This window comes from Parasteatoda tepidariorum, chromosome 2, assembly GCF_982258835.1.
Source record: "Parasteatoda tepidariorum strain Cologne lab strain chromosome 2, Ptep-v5.0, whole genome shotgun sequence".
NCBI classification, from domain to species: domain Eukaryota; kingdom Metazoa; phylum Arthropoda; class Arachnida; order Araneae; family Theridiidae; genus Parasteatoda; species Parasteatoda tepidariorum.
In genome coordinates this window covers 28,555,525-28,581,740 of record NC_141756.1, presented here as the reverse complement: position 1 = coordinate 28,581,740, position 26,216 = coordinate 28,555,525, and the positions used below count along the sequence as shown (strand labels likewise).

At 27.3% G+C, this 26,216-nt stretch overlaps 1 protein-coding gene across 2 annotated transcripts; it reads right to left on the bottom strand.

Moving 5' to 3' along the window:
• Positions 1–335: 335 nt before the first annotated feature.
• oxt (Xylosyltransferase oxt) lies at positions 336–26,093 on the bottom strand. 2 transcript variants are annotated; one of them, XM_016062891.5, is made up of 13 exons: positions 25,782–26,093; positions 21,986–22,424; positions 19,994–20,290; positions 17,960–18,123; positions 16,071–16,273; positions 14,944–15,024; positions 13,728–13,944; positions 9,947–10,123; positions 7,346–7,448; positions 5,727–5,929; positions 3,717–3,851; positions 3,429–3,617; positions 336–2,235 (listed from the first exon to the last, which is right to left on the bottom strand). In XM_016062891.5, the coding sequence occupies exons 1-13, from the start codon at positions 25,956–25,958 to the stop codon at positions 1,744–1,746; spliced, it is 2,877 nt and encodes a 958-aa protein (XP_015918377.3). In that variant the 5' UTR covers positions 25,959–26,093; the 3' UTR covers positions 336–1,743. The 2 variants fall into 2 exon arrangements, with proteins under 2 accessions (XP_015918377.3, XP_071033432.2); XM_071177331.2 differs by lacking the exon at positions 19,994–20,290 and having other exon boundaries at positions 25,782–26,087.
• Positions 26,094–26,216: the final 123 nt, after the last annotated feature.

Below are 26,216 nucleotides of genomic sequence, written 5' to 3'. Positions count from 1 at the left end.
TTTAACATTTTTTTTACTAAACCTAAATCAGGTACTTTGTATGTAACAAAACAAATGCATTTAATTAAAAAAGTAACTGCTGGTATTGAAAATTGGTTAAAACCAGAATTTTCTAGCAAAATCTATTTTTACATATGAGTATATTTAAATTTTATCTTCAAAATTTTAGTTTTGATTCATAAGTCAGGAGAAACTAATTTATGCCAAAAAAGCTGAATTTTAATAGGTTCAATTTAAAATTCAGTATTTTCTCGAAGGGGTTGACCATAAATAATTCTTTAACTATGTTTTGATGTTTCTGTTTCTGACTAAATGCCATATTTTTCCCACACCTCCATGCTCTCGCCATGTCACACTATATTACACAAACACATAATACTTACAGTTCCAAAACAAAGCATTACCTGGTAAATCATATATCAGATTCAATTTTTAATGACATTTTTGAGCCATAACAATAACAATGAGTATGCCTTTAAAAATTTCCGTTTAAATATAAAAGTAGGACTAATTTAAATCTTAATCATCATTGATTTTTTTTTTCAAAACTAAATAAGAACAACAAGAAAACCAAACAAAATCACCAGCATATAACATACTTTCATCATCATTAAATGAAAATATTTAATCTGATGCTCTTAATGTTTGTAATTTAACCAAAATGTGTGATGTCACACCTCTTGCCACAGACTGTCAGAAATCTTTTTCCTTCCCTTTAAGCATGACATCATTTATAGATGGCTTTAAATAGAGATGCAAAGAGGGTAGTTGAAGTGTTAAAATTTTCTGAGAACAAGATTTATACTGGATCTTTTAATCCAAATGTTTAGAGAATTTGTAATCCAAACCCCAATTACGAATTCTCCAAATGAAAAAGAAAGGCTCACCGAAAATATTCATATTATTACTAAGTAAATGCTGATTTCAAATTATATTCAGTTTTGCCTTTTTTAATACAACTAGAATTAAAGGTATTACATTTTTATATAGTAGTTGAAGAAATAAATTCTAAAAACTATATTTGTACAAAATATAAGAATTTTGCACTACCATTATTAGAAAAGAGATAGATCTTAATATCTCATTTGCACTTATAAGCATCTTATTGCAAGAAAAGCATTAACTAAGAAACTGTCACGCATGATGCATTAAATTTATTTCCATTATCTTTTTAATTGACTGTCTTCTTAACTACTTAATAACTAAATAAATTTGATTTAGAATTTATGAATCAAAGATAATATATTAACAAAATATATATAATTGAATAATTTGTAATTGCATGTTATTACCAAAGAAAAGCTCACATATTTTTTTCTTAATTGTGTCCAGAGTGGGACTTAAAAAAAATTTCTGACTTTAATGCTTGGAAAATAGTTATCTCCATAAATCCACAGCCCTACCCTGAAATACTCATTTCTCCCACAAAAAACTTTGAGTAGAAAATTCTATTTTTAAACCATTTCTTCTTCTACAGAAACATTCATAATAAGCAATAAAAAATTACAAAAAATAAGCTTAAATGCATCAATAGACTTTACACTATGCTTTTATGAACACAACAGTGAGACTGGAAAAACAAAAGAAAAGACTTTAAATATTACTCATAACAGCAACAAATATTACACATACATTAAGCTTTAGATTTAAAGCAAAAGCAAGTTGAAAAATATTTTCACTAATATTTCATTTTAAATAACATATTTACAAATAAGTACAAAACTGTACAGAAAATAGTTTTTGTCATGTGACATTATTTTCACTTTTTAAATCCAATATGATTGACTTAGGGTCCTCAGCCAATGAGCTCCAAGAAGTTAAATGACAAGGGTCCAAATCCAGATCATGGCACACAGCTCCACCTGTTGGATGCTGAGGCTGATGGATGAAACAAGTGTCTTGGGTACTCCAAAAATTTCCTACAAGCATATCGGTCCACTCTTTCAAATCTCTGCCAAAACGTCTTGAATTAGCTAGAGCTTGTCGAAGCTGAGTACTTTTGTTGGTAAATCCCAGCAAAGTCTCGACATTACTGAAATCATGATCGACATACGGTTGACCAGGTCCGTTATGAAGGAACTTCACTTGCTCACTGGACACTTCTTGACCATTGTAAACTGATAAGGGTGTGACCAAGAAACGAGTTTCAGCTACTAATTCCCACTCGTATAAAAGCTTTAAAGTCCAAGATCCTGGACGTAGGGGAGTTCGGAAAACTGGTTTATGATATAGGATCTGCAAAATCAAAACCAATCATATGGCACAAGTTAATAGTAAAATAATTTAGTCTTATGACGTGAGGTTTCTAAAATTAAAAACTCAATATGTAATAAGATCTGTAGAAAGTGAAAATAATTATATGACAAAGATAAATAGGAATCATAAGTGAGAAATTGAATCCTAATATTAAGCACAAAGTAAAATATAATTCTCTAAAAATTATTAATTACCTTGTTAATTATATTTTAAGTTTGTTAAACAGAAAATTATTTTTGAATCTGCTGTTTTAAAGTATTTTGCATAGAGTTTACAATTAAAATTGAAAAAAATTAAAAACTTTATAACTAAATTTTAATTGTGTTATAATTTTCTGGGTATAGAAATTAGTTGAAATGTTGCTTGATGCTTAGTTTGTGTTTTTAAGGAAGAATTAAAACAAGTATAATTAAAGATTTAAATAAACAATGCATTCAAAAATGGGCTCCATCAGCTACCTTCTGAGTATTCCACTTTTCTTTATAGTTCAGAAAGACTCTAAATTTCTTTAACCGAAAGACTTTATCTATGATACATAATTAATATGTTTGATTTTATTTCTAATATCTTGCCAGGATCTTGTTTTTGATATTATTTCTTTGAAAAATACATAAGCTGGTTAAAAACAATGAGAAGTTTTGTGAAAATTATTTTTTTTTAAAAAAACTAAGATACTATTTTAACAAATTATATATAATTTTTAAAAAAAATCATTTATATTAGACTACATAAACTTTGTTAGTAAAAATAATGTAAACCACAAAATATAATGCATAACTTCATAGCTTAATTTTTGTAAATATCAAAAGAACATATAAGATGAATTAATATCAAAGAAACATTTATTATATATTTAAAAAATAAAACTTTTATTTACGCTACTTACAAGAAATTGAAATATTTGCATGGATAGTAAATAAATAGAAGAAAACAATGTGTGCTAAATTTGCAATGTACAATCTAAAATATTATAAAATTGTTCGAATGGAAAAAAAATACCTGCAGAATTAAATAACTTTTACTACCAATTCTATTATTATTAGCTATATTAGTGAAAATTATTTACTTAATGCAACATTCTTATTCAATATTTGAAGATCAGCTTTAACAAAATAAATAATAAATAACCTTTTATGGATAGAATTAGTATTCAAAATTTAATAAATGCACACCTGATTGCCACTTTCTATTTTAACTTCATAGGATCCAGCAACGGAATTAGTAGGATCTACCCAAACAAATGTAGCAGAAAATGACGTGCCAGGTCCCCACTTATGAATAAGCCCTGGCTCTGAGAAGGGTCCCAAGATTCTTCCAAAATTTCGGAACACTTGCTCTTTCAGATCGTAATCGGTGCCAACCTAGAAAACAAAAAAATATGCAAAATATTACTAAACAGTTAAAAAGTGTTGGTTAAGAAAAAATATTTAGCATTATAAGATATTGATTCAGAAAATTACCAGTAAAAACTTCAATCGTCCAGTTGGTCCTATGCTTTTATACACAACATAATGTTGAATTGGACGAACTTGAGTTTCTATTATCACAGGTTTTTTTTCTTTAGCTAATGAAGCTTCATAAAGAATTAAAAGTCCCTAATAAATGAAAAAGATAAGACCATTTTAGATCAATTTGATTGAAAAATAAATAAATATGTTTAATATATGGGGGAGTAGTGTATAATTTTCCAGATAACCTTTAACCGTTCCAGACTAACCCAACCCTTTTTATCAAAGACTAAAGAGAATTTATTTAAATCAATGTTCTTTAATATTAATTTTCTTTCTTATAATTAAAACATGGTGAGTAGAGTTTGTTAGTTGTAAAATATTTAACAAATACAACATTAATCAAACTATATACCTTAAAAATCTTCAACATAAATGGATTAATCTACACAAATATCTATTTCACAGTAAAGAAACTGAAATTTACACATATATATACACTCATGTTCTTAAATAAAGGATAAAAAAATCCTGCAAATAAAAAAGTATAAACAGTTAAAAAGTTATGATATAAATCAGAAAAGCAAATGCGACTTATTCAAAAAGCCTATTTATAAAACAAAAGATAAATAACAAGAAATATGGTGTCAGTATGATCCCATTCATCTAAATTTTCATTTTCTAATTTAATAATTACAAGTTTATTTAAAATTTAATTTTATTTTTAAAACAATTAATTGCAGTTTAATTAAACAGAAAGATTTTCCCAAAAATTAGATAAGATTGACTATTTTCAAAACCAAAAATCAATTAAAAGTAAGAATAAAATAATTAAATATGAGTAAAATTGTTAGAAGAACAAATTATTTTATTTACAAAACAATCTATTATATTTTATCTGAAAAAAAAAGCAAATTAATTTAAATCTATCATTATACATAAATCAATAAGGAATATTATTTAAATTAAATTTTTTTAAGAAATTATCTTTAAATATGAAGCAATTTTTTAAAAAACAAAACTAAATGAAAAAATATGCTTTGAGTGCTGTACACTGTAACTGCTGTATGCTGTACACCAGGCTCGCGGCCCGCATGAGGCCCGAGATGAAAATTTTTACGGCCCAGTCAATACATCTGACGCAAAATAAAAATAAAATAGAAATGTGAATTAGAAAGGAAACTAGCATATAAAATTATAATATACTTTATTTATAAACTATACGGATCATTTTAAATTGTACGTGCGGAAATGTAAAATTCTAATTGGCTTGCGGCACCTGCCATTCCAGGGATACTGCATCGTATCAAAAATAAGCAGAAAAAATTTCAAATCTTAGAACAGAATTTGAAACAAGGTTTAAAGATTCTAATTCTTTGGAAGATAAATTTTGTTTGTTTGTTTTCGTCGATTTTCTCAATAAATATAGACTCTGTACCCAGTTATATGCAAAAGGGAGTGATTAAGATTCAGTGCGACTCAAATTTGAAGGCAAAATTCATTGAAGTGGGTATGCCTGAATTTTACAAATATTTACGGGCAAGGTTTGAAAATACTTGAAAATTTGCATATGAAATTATTTCCATGTTTGGAAGTACTTATCAGTGCGAGCAATTATTTTCTGTTATGAATGGAAATAAATCTTCTGTTCGAAACCGTATTAATAACGCTCATGTTGGGTAAATTTTTAAAGTAGTCTCAGCCAATAAAATTTCTCCCGACATCGGAGAGATAGTAGCAGAGAAGAGATGTCAAGTATCAAACAATAATTTAACTTTATATATGTTTATTACAATGTACTATTCAGAATAAAAAATATTTGGTTCTATGAACATAGATTTTTTTTTTTGCAGCTCACCAAAAGCTAAGCATTGTTCATTCGGCCCAAGTTAGCTTTTGAGTTTGACACCCCTGCTGTACACTGTAAGCCACTACTGATTACTTTTATGAAACAATTTTATCACAAGGAAAGTACAGGTACCATAAATATAATTAATTAAATTAATAAATACTTCAATATACCTTAAATACATCATTTACACTATATATAGTTGCTTCCTTTAAGGAGAGAAATTTAACCTTGCAAGGTTGATGAATAGCCTGAAGTTGCTTTAAGCCTATCCTTGAAAAGCTCTCATATATACTTATGCGGGAGTCATCTGAAACCGGTGATTTGTCAAGGAAATGATAATCATTTTGCCAATAGCTGTCCATGTTGATAACCCCTAAAATAAATTTAAAATGAACTCTTCGTGCATAAAACTAAATACTTTTATGAGTTTAACATAAATGACACAGCTGATGATATAGGAATGAGATTGGCGAGAAGTGAAAAAAAAAGTAGAAATTCCACAGGAGTGAAAAATAAATTAAAAAAAGTTTAATTAAATTTCACAACTATATATGGTAAGAATTAAAAATGAAATTATGTACGAAGTACAAAAAATGGAAATAAGTGATATTTAATAAAATAATTAATAAAACAAAATGTTATATTTTCACTTTTATATTAACAGTCATATTAATCACCAAGTTTCTAAAATAAAATAAAAAAAGAACAGTTTGTGTAAATAAACAGTAACAAATATCCAATACAAATAAGAATCTTGCTTTTCTTTAAAAATAATAAAAATTTCAAAAATACATTTTAAAATGTATATAAATAAATCTGTACTATATATTTTTTAATAAAAAAAACAAGTAAGCAACATTCACAGGATAATGAAAATGTATTTATTGCTTGAAAAAATTATTATTATTCGGGAGAAATGAATATTTTCAGATTAGTTAATACACAAAAATGAAAAAGTTATTAAAATAAAAGGGTTGATGTTTCTGAAATTTAAATTGCAGGGTACATCTAAACTGCTACCATAATGTAATCTGGTTCTTCCTTTTTCTCACATCATCCAATTTTTTTTTTCATTTTATAGCTAACTATAACTGATGCATTTGTACACATACATATTATATAACAGCTAATTATATAACTAAGATGCTACGAAAAAAACTATTTCATTTAGATTGTCAAAAGTTAAAGAAAGTTTAGGTAGCCATAGCTTATAGAGTACCCATAGTCAAGCTTATTGAATGGTTTGAATATCTATGGCATATTTAGTGAAACTCTGAGTTTTAGATAATGTATTATAATTTTAAACCATAAAATTTACAAATAAATTAGTTAATTCCTAAAAAAAACAAGAAGATAACAATTTTCAGCAGCATAGAGCTTTATTTTTTTACAATTGATATATTTATATAAATTGCTACTTTGGATCATTTATAAAAGAATACTAAAATCTCATACTTTAATAATAAATAAAATTAATACTTTTTGTACAAATTATATAATGGAAAGCAACAAATACACTTAGTCTATCATAAATTAATATCCCATTTCTTAAAAAAATAAATAACTAAAACATTATTTTTATATATTCATTAAAAACAATCAGGTTTTTTAAATAATATAAGATACAAAAAGTATCAAACTCAAAATACATATATATACAAATAATTAGTTTTTTTTTCCAGAAAATTTCTTTCATGTTATATGACTTTTGTGAGCCTTATTTATATAATGGTAATAGCACTTCTAAAATGCGCAGATTACACAAATATTTACGAAAATTAATGATTACCTTTCCTAGCTCCATGAATCCACGTTTCCACTTGCTCTATAATTTGTTGATTGATAATAGGTTCAAATTTTCGAGCAAAATAATATGGACGGTCTTCAGTGGCCTACAAGAAATACAACTTAACAATGGTATGATTAAAACTTAACAGTTATTTTTTCTATTTTAAATAATTCTAACTAGAATGTCTAACTCAAATGGACCAAATATTCCAATAAGGATGTAAAGAAAGCAGCTAATAAATTGCTCCGAGATAATTTTATTTATTTTTCCATTATTTTCATAAAATAGAAAATCCATGTACAAGATGAGTGGCTTTTATTAGTTAATTTCATAACTTTGAAAATTTGAACCCAGTTAAAAAGATAACAAAAATAATCTTAGATTATTATTATTTATTTCACTTCATAACTGGAGTTGAACAGCTGACCCATTGTTTGGTTTACAACTATTAATGTCCAACTCGGTAGCCAAATAATTTTTTATTCAACTAACAAAACAAAGGAGCTCCTAGATCATGCAATCAAGCATTGGGACAAAATAGCCTTAGTGGAGGACTTTGTGATGAACTGACTGCCACATGCATTACATGGCAAGAAAAACTCTAAAATCCACCCACAGTTAGCTGAATGGCAAAGGGATTTTAACCTTGGATCAAACACTTTATTTTATTTTATAACCGGTCTTAAAAAGCCTGCCCATTTCTAAGCTTACAACTATCAACGTTCAAGTCTGTGACCTTGTAATTTTGAAACTAACTCAGAAGACAAGGAAACTCCTTGATAAAGCATTGGAACAAACTAGTCTTTGTAGAAGACTTTTTGATGGAACTAACCTACATTTGCATTACAAGGAGAGAAAACCACGAAAATCTATCATGGTTCGTCCGATAGCAAGAGAATTATAATCCATGCGTCAGAACTGTGGTCAGTGTAAACCAGAAGCAGAATTCGCATCAACTAGCTACTGCTGGAATTCGAACCTGAGTCACCTCATTGGGAGAACACTCTAACCCCAGAGCCACCATGCTTCTGGGATCAAGCATTAAGGGAAACTGAAAAGAATTTTGAAGTGAAACAACCTTTTTTTGCCTTAGTCTGAGTAGAAAACTTTTAAAAATATTGAAATATGCAAAAAGTTAAATTATTATTAACTTTCGACCACACTCCTGACTAAACTATTTTCCATATTGACGCTACCGCATAAAATTTAAAGGGTTAAGAAATGCAAATTAGTAAAAAGAAGATTATGTTTATTCGTAGAAAGTACACTTGGTGTTTGAATCAGAAACATAATTAATTAGCATATTCAAGTTTAACTCTTTAAAGTTAGGATGAGTGAGTACCATTTTTTCCAGAATCAATTACAAATGAATACTGATACAATGAAGTATTAGCAATAAAAAGAAACTTTTTTTTATCAGACACTTATCAATATAGACCTTAATACAGTGAGCAAAAAATCATCTGTTGTTTTATTTCCTCGAAACTGAAGTTTTATTGTTTTCATTCGAATGCAGATTTAAGAATAATTATCTAAAAATAAAACGGCAGAAAATAAAACAAAAACATTTTGCTTAAAATATAACATATTTAACATGTGTTTATTATTGTTACTTTTCATAAAGTAATAAAAATATAATAAATCTAAATACTCAAATAGTATATAACAGTATATCACAAATTCATATATTATAATATATGATGTCCATAAAAATTAAATGTAATACTATTCTAAAAATTTTTTATATATTTCATTATAGTCCTCTAATTAGCTGTTAAAAGAATATTTTAAAAAAATTTCATGAAATTGAGCAGGTGGAATTGAAAAATGTTATTTAAATTACACAATCAAAAATGTGATGTAAGAAATGTAATACAATTCTCTGTGACAAAGCAAAAATACAGTTTCAAATATCAAGGTCCCTAAAACTGATCCAAAACAAACTGCTTCAGATAAATGCAAGTCTAAGCGTAGATCAAGAAACCAGATCCAAAATATACTAATCTAAACTGACCCGAACTACTTTAAAGCGAGTAGATATTCATTGTTACTCATACTGAGCTGGAGAAACAATGAATAATGAGTATGATAGGAATATGGTGTAATTATTAAACTGATACAGCTACATAAAACTAATACTAAGCTCAATTAATTGGCATTATTCTGGAGAGGAACTTTCAAATGGTGCTTCCATCTAGATGTTAAATATAGAAGTTATTTTCATTTGATTTTTTATACTGAGTTCTAAAGGCTAGGACTAAATTTCTTGTTTGAAACGATACCGCATGAACTCCATCTCCTTCATTTAAAGTACTTGATACTTTTAAGTATTACTTGATACTCTTAAGTATTAAGTACAAAGTATCAAATATCTTGATAGAGACCCATTTCTACTTTAAACCATTTTGATTAACGCTTAGTTTAAGAAAATCCGATCATCAGAAGTTCACAATTCAACCAGATATAGCCTCAATGGAAAAGTTTTTTTTATCCAGTAAACCATTCTGCTTAGACGATATTTTTTGTTCAAGATAGACAGCAGACAACAACTCAGAAAAATGTCTTAAAATAGTTTAGAAAAAAATGAGAGCTTTGACTTACCTGAAGGCGGGGCCAATCTTCCGGTTTGAAAACATTAGGAGAGCAGCCACACCAATCAACGATGTGCTTATACTGACACTTACAACCCTGTTTTCTTTTCCAATTAGTCACATGAAGATTGTTATCAATGACGGTTTCACAAAACTCACTATTCTGAAGGACAGTATGAAAGAAAGACTGAAAAATAAAACATCACTCTGTGAAATAAAACCTTCCTAAGTAAAGAGTCTAGATTTTTATTTCCTTAGAAATCCCCTTTATATCTTTTTTATCTTATCTATTTTCATTGTATCTAGTCTTTATATTTATCTTTGTATCTTATTAATTCTATTCTTTTTTATATTATCTGTTTTCTTAGAAATTTTCTTAAATTTTCTCTGAATTTTTTAGAAATCCTCTTTGTTTTATTGTCTTCCAAGTTAATTCATTGGCTAGACAAGCATCCTTATACTTTTGTTATACCATAATTATTAGAAATAGAGTTACAGTTTTTTATCAGTTAATCAAATAACATACTGAGATTGATTAAAAGAAAACATTTTAAATAAGGATGCCCCATTTTTAGTCCCGAAACCTGACACTGGATTCCCAGACCCAACCAATTCTACTAATTGGATAACATTCATTTATGCTTGTCACAACCATACTTGGTCTTACAGTAACCTTAAAACTACTCATAAAAACAGTAGTAGTTTTGGAAATCTATGTATTCCTTCAGTTTCTTAATAATCAAGCTGAAAAAAAATCGAATTTATGCGTAACATATTTTACTTTTGAGAAAAATATTAATTAAGGGAAACCTTTTTAAAATGAATGCCTTCAGGACGGGACAGAGAAACATGCTCACTGAAAGTTGTCCATTTAGGAGAAGGACATGAAAATTTATAAATCTAATGCTATTTTAACTAATGGTATTTAAATCATAAATCATCTAGCTATTTTAACTAAACTAATATAGTTAAATAAATACAAAATTAAAAATAGGGAATTATATTAATATTTATTTCAAGTGTGGTGATGTTCAGTTCATCACCACACACATTAAGATAAGAATAAAAATGAATAACAATTAAAAATATAGCAAGTATAGCCCTACTTATTTTGTGATGGTGGTAACAGCCAATAAGAGTTGAGTATGCTTTGGGGGCCTGGTTAGAGGAGGTGAGAGAAAGGAGAGGACATGGTTTTGGAGAGCTGAAGACACAAAAATATGAGGATCCTCAACAGCTAAGTTATATTATAAAATTTTCTATCACCCCTTAATTAATTTTTATTTATTTTATATATATTAGCAGTGCAGCTTCATAATGTATAATTTCATGTTAAATTTTTCTATGTACCTATTATTAATTGGAGTGAATGCCTTCCTGGAACAAAATTTGTAACTCTAAATATCTTAAATGATCGATATTAAATAAATAGTTTTAACACCTTGCAATTAGTGATCATTCTAATGATCTTGTTCTCTTACTTAAGAGTATATTATTTTTAATTGTTATTCATTTTTATTCTTATCTTAATGTGTGTGGTGATGAAAAATGAATAAAACTCAAAGATAACAGCAGAAAAATTGAAACTCTGAAAGAAAACTTAGTATATGCATATACATGCATATTACTCTTATACTAAGTTTGCTTTTATCATATGAGTAAATTAAATAATATAATATGTTTTAATTATGTGGGTTTGAAGACTGAGCATTCTATAGAAGTAAAATGGAAAACTGCTGCATTTTGAACAAACAATGTATTTCAAACAGGGATTATCATTAGTGTTTTGATTTTCACTAGATACCTGGCAAAATTTTAGGACTTGGTACACCTCTAATATTTCAACTCCTGAATGTTAGTGCGGAGAAGGTTGATTTAACCCACGGTACTGAAAAAGCTTTAAAAACCTACTCACTATTTCAGAAATAATAAATATTTTTCATGAATCATTATCAATTCAGCCATGTTAAAAACAATTTAAACAAAAAAATTCAGCAGACTCAAGAAAAACTTTTATTTCTTTATGTAAGAAATTTAGAGAACTATTGTGATAGTGTAATTTGAATTTTTCTCCCATCACCCCACAAAAAAATTGGACCAGTTCTAAAATCACCTTTTTCACAAATATTCCTGAAATTTACCAAGTTAAATATTTTAAATAATATAAAATTAACTATATGAATTAAATCTTATCTTAGAAAATGCATTTAAACTATTGTTTTTCTATTTTTTACTGCCTCAGTAAAAACTCTCATTATAGACTAGTTTATTTTATTTTGGGTGCAAACTTGAATAATGTTTTTCTATTGTTTTCTTTTTTTAAAGTCATTTAATTTACATTTTGACTGTTTGAACAGAATTTTTTTAAATAAATAATACATATACTATATATATTCTTTAATAATCAACATGCAAAAAATATTAATAAAATAATAACTTTTTCAACGCGAAATAAACACATGTTATTATAATATACCAGAAAAAACATACCCTATAACATTTTTAATAATGAAAGAATAAAAAGGAAATAAACAAATTTACTTTATTAACAAAAAATTATGATACAGGGAGACATGAAATTTACAAATTTAACTGAAAACCGGAGAGCTAAAATTGCAAAAAAAAAATTTAAACAGGATGTGTTGAAACTTTCCATTCAAGACTGAGTTTCAATTAATTATTATTTCAAAAAATTAAAGAAATTTAAAAAAATTGATAATAATTGGTAAAGAGGGTTTTTTAAAAGTGTTGTGATTAAAACAGAATTTCTAAGAATCAGAATGATAAAAATTCTCAGGAGACAAGGTAAAATAAACATTTAAATGTAGAATACAATTTTTTTAAACAAATGACAAGGGTACTTAATAACATATATTAAAAAAGAAATATTGTGAAGCATTTCAAGAATTGAATGAAAATCCCATAGTGAATTTTGATATCCATGACTTTTCTCAAATATTATCTATTTTCCTGACTTATCCATGAGCTAATTTCAATTTCTTTTCAAAGTTTTACAAGTTACTAGACATCCTGATCGTCAGTTAAGATTGTCAGTTAAGAGACAGTTGATGACTTTGTGGTACAGGTAACCAGATTTGTTACAAAGCTCTATATTAAGATCAGTTATTTGTAAACAGATCTTAAAAATAAATGCTGGAATTGGAATGGTACCAACCTTCAAATGAAACTACCTTATTCTATACTAGCTGCCCTCACTTGTGGCCACAAAAAGAGCGGACAACCAAAGAGAAACCTTCAGGTAGGTTAGTTGTAAAGGATGGCATAGGAAACCCCAGCACCACAAAGGCATAAAGAGATACATGTCACAAACTAGCTTCATTTTTAAGTCTCTATCTTTTAACAGCCATTGGTAGAAATGCCGTGTAATTTTGGCCCTAGTCAGACAATATAGACAGCGCTTGAATTGGTAACCTTTCTTTTAAAACTTCCCCACCACAACCAAAAAAAAAAACCTTTTTGCCACAACAGATTTAACATGCACCTTGCTGTGTACACATGCCAGTTGTTTTGTTGGCTGCCAGGATAAAAATTGCAATTTTCGAATCTCCACCAGCGGCATGAACACGCCTTAACCAACTGCACCACCAGAGTGCTATGATAAAGTTTGTAGGGCAAGGCAAAACACATTTACTCTACATTTAATATTTATAAACTATACTTTTAAACAATAACTTCGTAGGTAAGGAACATTTCCTATAGAAAATATAGCAGAAACTGAAAAGGTAATAAAATTTGAGCGAAATCTATAATTTGTAAAATGTATACAGTACCTCTGCAGGTAGTAATGTATAACGGAAGACTGTCATAAGGCCATGTAGTAAAGAGTTGTTTTGTTGAACGACATAAGAACAGAAGCTGCGATGTAAGCCAATCCAGTCACTCCCACCATCCACACGTATACCCCAAGGTAGTGTCCTGTCTCCCAGCCTCCACATGTGAGTATCACATTCATAAAATGTTTTGTCAAGGCCTTGCTTGGCAATGAATCTGAAAGGAATGATAAAAATTGCCTTCATGTCTCTGATTATGTATATATTACCCTCAAAGTTGAATAGACAGAGAAGTAAAAATCATTCGGTAAAGTATGAAACATTTTACATATTGCTTCTTTATTGTATTAAAGACTAATGACCAGTAAAGTATGAAATATGATTATCTATTTTGAATTAGTATGATTATGATTTACTGGTATTAGTTGACAGTAATTTCTTGGTGTACCAAGTAGATTCATATTTTTCTTTTCTTCAATGTTTTCAATGACATTTAAAGCTACTACAATAGTCTTTTATATAGCTATTTTAACATTAAATATGTAAATTTGGTCTTAACGACAATCTTGCTACAACAATTTCATCTGCTGTTGTGAATTGACGTTATAACTGAGTTTTACCATATGTACAACTATATTTATCAATTCTTAACAATATTTTTTAATTCCTAATGGCAAGATTTAAAGCCAGGCAAAAAACAGGCAGAAATAACCAGCAAAAAAAACATAACACATGCAAAAAAAAAAAAATATATATATATATATATATATATACAAAGCGCTATATAGAGAACAAACATAGAGAGAGGAAAAAACAAAGAACATGAGATATGCAGTTGTAGCTACATTCTATGAATCTAAAAGTCTTATGGTCTCCTAATGGTCTTAATAAATGTTAAAATATTAACATTTCAGTGACTAAACTTCCAAAAAACAAATTTACTTCTTATAATTTTATTTTAAAACAACTAAAACTTCCACTACTGCTTATTATGTTATAACTTAAAGCAATTGTTGAAATAAAATATAGTAAATTCGTAAATGTGTAACTTTTTGCCAATAATACAGGAGCTAGAAACATTTTTCAACAAAACTTATAGAACAAATGCTTGAATTTATGGATGAATTTATGAATTGTTAAAACATGAATTTATTTTGCAGCAGAAAACTGTAAAGTATGAATCAATTAATCATACATTGCTAAAACAAAAACAAACCTTTGAGTGTCTTGACCATGAGATTTCACAAAGTTCTTTCCATTATTTGCCATAAGGAACTTTTCCAATGAGGATAATGACCTATAGTAAGAAAAATACATCCTTTTGTATTAGAAATAAGCTTACATAATAATGTTGAAAATAATTAGGAATTCAATTTTTTTAATCTATCAGATTTAGATCCAGTATTGCAATACTGTACAAAATTTTGTATTTGGAATAGTCAAGTTTTTGAACTAAATTAAACAACAAAGTCTGTCTGTTAGTGTTTTTTTCAAACATTATAAACATTCAGCTTCATTAACATTTATAGTAGATTCCACTCACTGAAGTTTATTTTTCTTTAGCTAGCTACATCATGAAGCGAAATAACCACATGAGATAAAAGTCTATTACTCACTTAACCCTTCCTTCTCGCTCCCGTGAAAATGACAGGGTGATATTTCGCATGCTATTTCTCGCTCCGGTGATATTGACGGGCTGGAGTGTTCAGTAGTGACGCACCAATAAGAATTAAATTAATTCATTTCTTTTGCCCGGAAAACATTTTATTTCCCATTTTACACACCTGATGGCAGTAACAGGATATTTTTAAGGTAATTGTAGATAGCTAGTTTATTTTAAACTAGTTGTAGCACTAATCAAATGCGTAATACAAATACAAAAGCCAAAAAAATAGGCACTTTTATGACCGTTTTCTTGAAAATTACCCGATCATTAGGGGGGTAAAACAGTCAGAAAATGTCTGGAAGTATCCAGAATGTTTTTCGAAAAAAAAGAAGTAGTGCTTCTCAAAAAGTTCGTAAATATTATTATCATTTCGTACATGAGTATGTTTGCTTGCTCTAAGAGCATCGATTTTTTTTTTTTTAAGTATACAGTTTTTTAAGTATATAAATTCTTAAATGATAACCATTTCGCTTTTTTGTTCACTAACACTATTTGTTGTTGTCTCTTTGAAGTGCAACATTATAGAAGATGTGCAGACCTGGTTTAAAAATTTTTTTTAATTACTACCTACAATTTCTTTAATATTAAGAGAAAATGCTACATTTTAAACAACCATAAATCATATAAAAGTGAGATATTTACTTTATTCAAAAAAGTATATGCAATAGATGACTCACTTAATAGGAAAATCACTTTCACTGAGATTGATAACATAATCCCATTTCCAGTCTTTAATGAGCAACAGCTCAGAAATGCAAACGAGCAACATCTGCAAGAGGCTGGCACCACCCCATATTGTAGAAAGACGGACTTCAGACAGACGTATATTAGAAAAATGCTTTTCTAAAGCTTTCAGCTTGCGGTACATATAATCTTGTCTCTATATAAAGGGAAATTTTTTAAGAGTATTAAAAATGAGACTTATTAAAGATTCAGTTTCATATTTATATTATCAATCTTACATTTTTTAACAGATTTATAACTGTTGAGGTTACGAAATATTTATTATATTGCTTCAATAAAAAAATAATAAAAAAGAGACTTTCTTACATTTTTAATTTTTAGTTTTATGAAATTTTTTTTTATTTTTTATTATTGAATTATTTTTTATTATTTTTTTATTATTGAATGAAATTTTTATTATTTTTTATTTATTTATTTTTTAGTTTGTCATGACACTTAAGATTAAGTTTATATTTTACATTTTAACAAATACTAAAGACATATTTTATTTATTATTTGTTAGCTAAAATTTAATTTGGAAAAAATTTGGTTAATTATAAAAGGAAAATTACATTAAATAGTGATTATGCAATGGTTTATTAATGGAATAGGAATACATATTATGGATATTTGTATTGGTCCATTTGTACATAATTATTAATTTTAATGAATTTTTTTGTGTGTGCATTAAAATCTTAAATTATATACTTTAAATGCTTAGAAAATAAATGTATAAATTTTATTAGCATTTTTCATTCATTTCAAAAGCAAAAAGTATAATAAAGATAAAGGTTGATAATTTTGGATATAATAATTCATGCATATAAATGATTCATACACTGAAAAATACAAACGAACATACCATATGCTTAATAAAAGATATGTGCATTTCATTTCATGAAAGTATACAATTCTTGAAACTCTATTTATTAACTTGAAAGCAAATAATATGCTCATTTAAAATTGATTACGTAGCATATTATGCTTCACATTTTTCAAAAATCATTTCTGTAACTTCATCATTATGCAATTCATGGAAAGAAGAAAACTGAAATAGTCATTGTCAGAACCATTTCTTTTATTAATCCCTTTTGTAATAATCAAGCAATATTTTTCCAGTATATACTATATTTTAATCTTATATTTATTACATATAAATATGCATACAGAATGTATTTGAAAAGTCCAAATTATCTCAGTGTGAAATTAGGTCTTTTTATGAAAAAACCCACTTATCTCAAACAAAATTGAGTTTCAAGAAAAAACCCAAAGTTAGACGAATCCTGACACTTGCACATATATAAACGTCCAAAAACAAAAGCCTTTCTTAGCAAACATTCACGAACTAGGTAACTAATATATGTGATACATTAAATTCATTCACATATTTTTCTAAATCAACTTTGTAAATTAACTAAATAAATTTGTTTTAGGAATTTATGAACTAAAAGATAATTTATAATTCATTTATTAATCTGAAATTTCAAATAATTACAATGAATTTCTGTGCTAGTGTTTTATCCATAGTTTGATTAAGCATAAACTTAAACTTATTTGGTTAAGCAAAAATATTCAAAGGTCATTAATTAAGTTTTTTTATAAGCAATTATTTAAATAATTGTAATAATACTCATTAGAGTAATACTTTTGTGAAAATAAATTTATTTCAGAAAGGAATTTTTATTTTGGCTAAAAAGAGCAATTTTTAAATTGATTGGCGGATTTCCACCGCATGACAAAAAAATCCTGCTTATGTATAACATTCCGTAATTCAAAGGACAGAAGCTTATTATAAGTACTATGAATTTTTTTTAAGTTCAAACAATAAGAAAATAATACATACTGAATCAACATGAATATAGAAATAATGATTGTGACTAAACAAAGCTTTGATAAGGCGATAGACTTGACGGACGGCACGACCATTAACAGTGAGGAGAAACACAATTCTTACTGGATCACCCTCTATGACTTTTACAGCAGGTTTGGGATCAAGTTTAACCATAGCTACAGAAAATAAACATTAACAAAAATCAATAATAATTTTTAATCAGAAATAAATAATGCTATCTACAAGTTACTTTTCAATATTTATTAATACTTGTTTCTAGATTAAAACGTTTTATATAAACGCTTATTTTAACGTTTTATATAAACGTTTTAAAAATTCCCAACAATGAGTTCTCAGAAGGTTGTAACATTACTAAATGTTTTCATTATTTGATGTAATGATATTTATTGTGCATGCTATTTTAGAAAGTTGAAGCTTTAAATCTTCTAGACCCAAATAAATAAATAAGGAGAGCATCACTAAGTAATTAAAACTACTTTGAATTATATTGATATGATAATTACATATTAGCCATCTTGTAGTCAAACTTATGTCCAAGGCAATACAAACCAGATAGTTACATACAAAGCTATTCATTATTTTGATTTTAATAAAAAAATAATTCAATTATTAATTCTTATATTAAATGTATAACACTTAACAAATTAAGTTTTAATTTTTGTTCAGGGTTATATTTCAATTGCCACAATAAAAAAAAAGTTTAAATATTGGTAACTTGGGACTGGCTAAAATAAATACCTAACTAATTGGACTTGATGTGCGATTGAATGAAACAAAGTGAAGTTAAGTCAATTATATTAATCCAGTTAAGAATTTGAATATGTCAAATGCAAAATAATGAAACAGTTAACATATTCTACAAAAAGAAAAAGACAAACAAAGTAATAAAAGTAAGTCAACTTCATGCGTATTGTAGTGCATAACTGATTTTACCTTTACAAATCAGTTATTATTGATACCTTTATTTCGACCTTAAAATATATTCTTATAATCTATTTATATTTAAAAGAGTTAATAGAGTGATATCTGGCTTTCTTTATCAATCAATAGAATCTTTCTTTATCAATCCAAAAGTCAATAGAGTAATTTTTGGGTTTTTTTATCAATTCAATTTAATAATAAATATAGGTGAAAACATTTAACTTTCTCTTAAGAAGAAACATAGTAAATAAAAACTGTAAACTGTTTTTTGCAGTAATTTAAAACTGATTTTTGCATGAAACATTTTTTTAAAAAAAAATATTGAATTCATAAAACAATAACACAGAATGTTTTAGTAACTGAGAGAAACAATTTGAGTTAACCAAATTCCTAATTCTTTTTAAAGAGATAAAAAATTTTATGTTATTATGAATAAGTAAAATTTCTAGCCTCACAGTATAAAAATAAATTATTAAAGATTTACCCAATCACTACCAAAACACTATTTTGGTACAATTCTACTTGTTTAGTTATTCAATATCATAGAAACTAAATGTTTATAACCTTAAAGGGAGGGAAAAAAATTATACACCCCATTTTTTATGTAAAAAGTTCTGGAGTTTTTAATACAATTTTTACATTTTATGAATAAATCTTGAGTATACAAATTATTTCTCATTCACTTTTCTTCTTAAAAAAACTTCCATAAGATAAATATAAGAGTAATTTTTAACACTTAATGAGCACTTATTATAAAATAGCACTTGTTTCAACAGATTATATGATCGCAAAATTCAATACTAGAGAATCTGTTACAATACTCAAAAAAATTTAAGATTATTCACTAAAAGTACCTAACTTACAATGTTTGCTTCCCTATTAAACAAAAATAAAATAAAAATTTAAATAAAAACATGCATACTTTTTTTAAAAAAAAAAATTTTATTGAAACTGTTCTAAATCAATTTAAATCTAAATTTCCAAAATAATTTTTCAAAAAATAAAAATGTTTAAAAGAAGTTATATAAATAAAAAAAATCAAACAAATAATAATAGTAAAATAAACTAAAGAAAAAAATAATAAAATAAAATAAAAATTCTCACTTGGCAACCCTGTATGGAAAACATTCATTGTGAAATAACCTCCACATTTTTCAAGTGGACTCTGAGGACATTCCATTTTACAAAACTCCTCACTTATTTTGAATTCACTCAGAGGCTTCTCTTTACCACAAAAGCATTCTTTTGCGTATTGTACACCCGCATACTGATAACCAGATTGTAAGCATAAATCAATACAATGTGTAGGAGAATTATTATTCAACTTTTTTGAATAATTTGACAATAATCTTTTTTTAAAGTTGTCTTTAAAACAACCTAAATTTTTATTTGGCACATCACCTATATAAATAAAAAATTAATAACAAAAATTATACAGGAAAAATAAGAAAATTATCAAACAAGAAAACAAAAATAACATTGAACTTTCTGGAATAATTGTACATTAATCTTTTTCAAAAGTTGCCTTTAAAACAACTTAAGTTTTTATTAATGCCTACCTTAGACAGAAATAAAAAATTTATGAAAATAATAATTAAAAATATGAAAATTAACAAGCATAAAATTAAAATGATTTTTTAAAAACTTATTAATTGAACTCATTAGCAACATATAAACATGCATCAATATTTTGGAGAATTACTATTTAACTTTATAATTCATCTCACTACAGAAATGGTAAATTACAAAGAAAAATTATTAAGCACAAAGAAGTAAACATTAAATGAAAATAATTAATTTTTAAGAAATTTTCTTAAATAACACAGATTATCATTATTCATTACAATGTTTATGAGAATAATTATTTAACATTTTTGAAGAATTACAATAGTACCTATTTTATAAGAGCTATTCATAAAACAACTTTTTTTTTCAGAGCATCACTTAAAAATTTAAAGGAAAAATATGAAAATTATTCAAAGAAATGAAACAAACATAAAATTAAAATACACAATATTTTAATTTCCTTTAAAATAATTTCAATTAACAGGACTGCCATAATAACAAATGCAGTGTTTTCATTACAGATAAAAAATGGGAGAGAATTTCTCACCCTTCTTCAAAAACAGGGTGAGATTTCAAAAAGTTAAGTGAGATTTCTTAAAATTGAAAAAAACACGAATAGACTTGGAAAAAAATTATTTCTTTAATTATAATACATTTTTAACATCTTCTAATTGAATATTTTTGCTGCATCATCATATGTAAAATGTTCTATATCTACTTTTTCATCAGCTATTATATTTCCATATTTGTTTCGTTTTGACCGTTTCTACCGACATTTGCTTCATTTTCATTTGTCCGTTACGGAGTAGAAGATGTCGCCTTAACAAGGTATTTATCCATCTTACATTCATGCACAAGAAATGTAAACGTCTTACATGAAGAAACCTTACCTACGGTGAACATGTGGTTGCAGAGAAATGTGTTCTGAAAGGGGCTCCGTGGTTCGGGGGGTGTTGTTCTGCTGTTTGCACCAGTTCTGAACAATACTGGTAAATAGGGAAGCTGGATAACAAGGAACGATGTTCAAAATAATGAAAGATCAAGGAAGAAAAGTGAAACAGATTTTATTCAAAATGGCAAAATACGAAATTTTTTCCAAAATTTGCGCATTTTGAAATTGATTAATAGAGTGCGCAAACTTCTCGCGTTAATCATTTTTTATAGCGAGAAAAGAAAAAAATATGCGAGATACTCGCGCTGTAGTGAAAACACTGAAATGTGATAATGCGCTCTAGTGTACCTAATTTCCTGAAAGAATTCCTTTTTTCTCTACAATATTTTTAATATTGTGGGAAAATATTCCAATAATATTTTTAGTTAAACCATCATAATAGTTCATTGATCAACAATTTCTCTTAGATAAAAATGAAAAAATAATAGGCTTACTTTCTTAACTTTAATGGCTAGAATCATAAGAAAGAAAAAGATTTTATTACAGAATATGCAGGTGTAGAAACTTTTAAATTGCATCTATTCAAAACTTTAGTTCAACTTAGCTTTTGAAAAATATGTTTTTAAAATAGCTCATACCTTTTAATGGACAGAAGCGAGGCAATCTCTTTGGATAGAGCATGCCCTGCTGCATAAGGCACGTTATGTTAGCAATCTCATGTTTGCACGCCTGTGTTGTGGCACGATGAATGGCAGTAACTGCCTCTTTTGTTGTGATATTGCACCATGGACGAAAATCTAATTCGTCTAAGTTTAAAGCTCCATCCAACTTATCCAGTTTCCTGGATCCATTCACACTGGCTATATAAAGTTTCTTTTTCACTTCGTCGTCCTCGGGGACAGAAATATGTCCATACTTTGGTTTATCACTATCTTTGGGAGATATGTTTCTACTACTGCTGTCTTTAAGGAGCTTCTCCCACATGTTTCCTTGCCTATCTTCATCATCTATGATATAATCATCAATACCAGGATCAATCTGATAGCTTTTATGCTGCTTGGAATTTTTATCTAAAGCCTGAAATATAAGGAAAAATAAAGTATAATTCTCAGAAAAAAATTTAAAGTACAGTAGAACCTTGTTGTATCATTTTCTCATGTAACCCTTAAGTGTAAACGATTGAGGTCTATATAAATTAAATGGCTTGAAAAAGCAATAATGAATTTAAAAATTTATGACAAATATAAAAAATTTTAATTGTAAAAACTATGAACCTAATGCAACCATATTTACAATACAAAGAAAATATGACTAAAAATATTTATTTACTTAAAATATATTGAAATTTCAGTTTGAACACACTCACGACAAATGTCTAAATTGCTTTCTCTGTACCCCAAAGGCTTCGCCAAAGTCCAGGAAGAGATTACAATACAAAATATAAAATACATAAAGCAAATACAAAAGTATAAAATCAAGATTAATACATAAGAATAATACGAACAAAAACTAACTTGAAACATGAATCCCATAACCAAATTACACAACTAACCGCCACACAGCAACTAAATTAAAATATTTTTTCGTTTATTTTAATTTAGTTGCTGTTTGGCAGTCAGTTGTGCAATTTAGTTAAGGGATTTATGTTTCAAGTAAGTTTATGTGTGTATTTAGACATTTGTTGTGCTCCAGTGTTTTCATCATAGAAAAAAAATGGGTGAGAATTTCTCACCCTTTCTCAAAAGCAGGATCAGATTTCAGAAAGTTAAGTGAGATTTCTAAAAACTAAAAAAACACAAATAGACTTGAAAAAAAATAATTTCTTTTATTATAATACATTTTTAACGTCTTCTATTTTTTTAAAGCGTTGAATATTTTTGCTGCATCATCATAGAAGATTTTGCCTTTACTAGGTATTAGTCCATCTTACATTAGTACATAAAAAATTTGAATGTCTTACATGAAAAAACCTTACCTACGGTAAACATGTGGTTGCAGAGAAATGTGTTCTGAAAGGGGTTCCGTGGTTCGGAGGGGCTGTGTTCTGTTGTTCGAAAAGGTTCTAAACAATACTGGTAAATAGGGAAGCTAGATAACGGGGCAAATGTTGAAAGATCCAGGAAAAAAAGTGAAACGGATTTTATTCTAAATGGCGTAATTCGAAGCTTTTTCAAAGTGCGAGAAATTCGCGAATTTTGAAATTTATTTATAGAATGAGCGAATTTCTTGCAGTAATAATTTTTTAATGCGAGAAAAGAAAAAAATATGCGAGATTCTCGAGCTGTAGGGAAAACACTGCGCTTTCTGGATAGAAAAGATTTTGCATTTATGGCTTCCGGAGCAGGTATCCCCTGAAGACGTCAGTTTGGTAGTCGTATTTTTTCATAATTTTCATTGTTTCAATTCCTTTTGGATTTTCAGCTGCATAGTGTGTTTTCGATCGAAAGTATTGCCTTTAATTGCTTTAATTATTTTGAATTCCTTTCCTTGACCTTGTAGCAGATTGCTGCTCTTTCTCATTAATTAGTAAGAAGGCTAAAGGGCAATACTGAGAAATTTATCTCGTGGCCACTAGAGGTCAATTTATTTGTGGGCACTTTTTCTTTCCACATGCCACCATTTATATTTGAAGTACCTTGATATTAATTTTTTTTCTAAATTGTTATTAAAAAAAATTCTTAACTTAAAAATTTTTTATTAATATTATAAAACATTATTATAAAAATATTATACTACACACAAATTATAAAATATCATGCTTTAAGGGAAAATAATACATAATAGGTTCTACTTTAGCCTTGTTTTTCTCATATTGAATTAAATTTAATAACTAACTCCAGAAAATTAATTAAGCCTCCTAATAAAACATTAAATAACCATTTTTTTTTCTACTGACACCACACCATAAATTTCAGCATTTTCATCGAATAATGCAAGACCATCATATAATTTAAAGCGAAACAAAGCTTCTCTGCTGGTATTCTTTTCAAACACTTTTAATATACAGTGTAGGAATGTTCACAGTTTATTTATCTCCCTTTTTTTCCTTCAGTCTTGCCTTTACTCTTTTATTATATATATTATTAATAACTTTTATTTTTTAAAAAAAGGAAAAGTTTTACTTATTTTGATTGCTAAAAGGCACCCTGAAAGTAGACGTTTTGGGTAAACTGACCTCAAAACATAATACTTTACTGTATTAACATTATAAGAAAAGCATTTGTGACACAACTATTAAAAGAAAATGATACATAGTGAATATGAAAGATGCAGAAAATTATAAATAAAGGATAAACTACATTACAATCTTATAAAAATACTAAACTTTAAAAACATGAGACAATAATTCATTCATGTAGTTAAAATATAGACCCTAAAAACATAAAATGTGACAGAAAAAAAACTTTTAACTTTTGATGAGTTAAATTGATCTCGGGAAACCATAAATTTTAGTGGTAGTTTGCCATACCCTAAGCAAAACTATGAAAGGTACAACAAGTTATCTTAAAAGGCATTTTGTCTTTTTTTCTTAAAAGTTTTATATAATTTGATTCAAACCTTTAACATCCTCATTCTAGCTACAATAAACTTTGTTAAAAAGAAACTAGATCTACAAATATTCAAAACAACAAATAAAAATGTGAAGATCGTCCCTTTTTTAATTTAAGAGGAGAGATTTTTGTATTGTGATCTGTTGAAGAATAATCGCCAAGTTTGGCAACTTCTGGGCAATGGCCCACAATAAACTTAAAAAAAACATAACAGAAAGGAATCAAGTTGAAAGGTATAACTCCTTGCCATCCTAGGCAAACATCTACATGTTTTTTTTTTCTTTCAAAAAATGCAACTTAAAACTTATTTGGCACCTTGGCGATTGTAGTTGGCGCGACAGATCAGGATACGGAAATTTCCCCATTTAAAAGATGTAACCAAATTAATACATGTTTGTGCAAATATGAAAATATCTCCATAATTGGGGGGGGGGACTGAATCGGAAAGAGTTTTTCTTTACCGAACAGTTTTTTATTGACTGATATTACCAGGATGGCGAAAGGTTTTTAACATATAAAAATTAAAAAAATTTAAGAGGCCATGAGTAAAATTTTTCAAGCTAGTTCCTTTCTGTTATGATTTTGTTGGTAGTACAAGTACACTAGCAAAAGTATCAGGTAGTCAAGAAAAGTTTTGTTTAAAAGTGAGTAAAGATTTTTTTTTTTTTTTAATTTTGCACAAACAAATCATCAGTCAATTAGTTATATTATTTAACAATTATTTAAAAATTACAAAAAAAAAACACATAAACTTATAATTTTATTAACAAGAAAATATTTAAACTATCAATTTCATATCCTGATACTCAGAATGTTGTTTAAGAACTGTTCAAACACTACACCTTAATTCACTTATTATAATAGAATATAAACAAATAGTAACCTGATTGTTAACTTTTTTTTTAAAAGTGGAAGTAAAAAAAAGTTCACTATTATCATCTTTATCGTTGTAAAAACTTATAGCTAAGATTAATTGAAGTATTAAAAAAGCCGCAAATATAACAATATAAAGCCGATATGTTCTGCAAAACAAAACTGAAAGCACTCGGTATGTAGCCATCGACCATTATGCAAAAATATGAAGTTTTAATAAAAGATTAATTGAAAAATAGGAAAAATTTCTAGACAGTAACCCCGAATTTAAGAATACAGATTCAGGCGAAGAGGAAAACACAAACAAAAACATAACATTTTAATAACAGATGGTCAGTTACAGTTATATAATTTTGATAGTAAAAAATATTTAAAACAAGTTAGTTGATTCAAAGTTATTTATAACCCATCCATCTTTTTTATAATTGATATTTCTTAACTTTTT

Excerpts from the sequence above, each read along its gene's own strand:
- oxt (XM_016062891.5), bottom strand. The coding sequence starts at position 25,958 with ATGGCTACATACCGAGTGCTTTCAGTTTTGTTTTGCAGAACATATCGG. Across the intron at positions 16,274-17,959 it reads TCTATATTCATGTTGATTCA|AGACAAGATTATATGTACCG; the intron begins GTATGTATTATT and ends CCCTTTATATAG. Across the intron at positions 7,449-9,946 it reads AAGATTGGCCCCGCCTTCAG|GCCACTGAAGACCGTCCATA; the intron begins GTAAGTCAAAGC and ends TATTTCTTGTAG.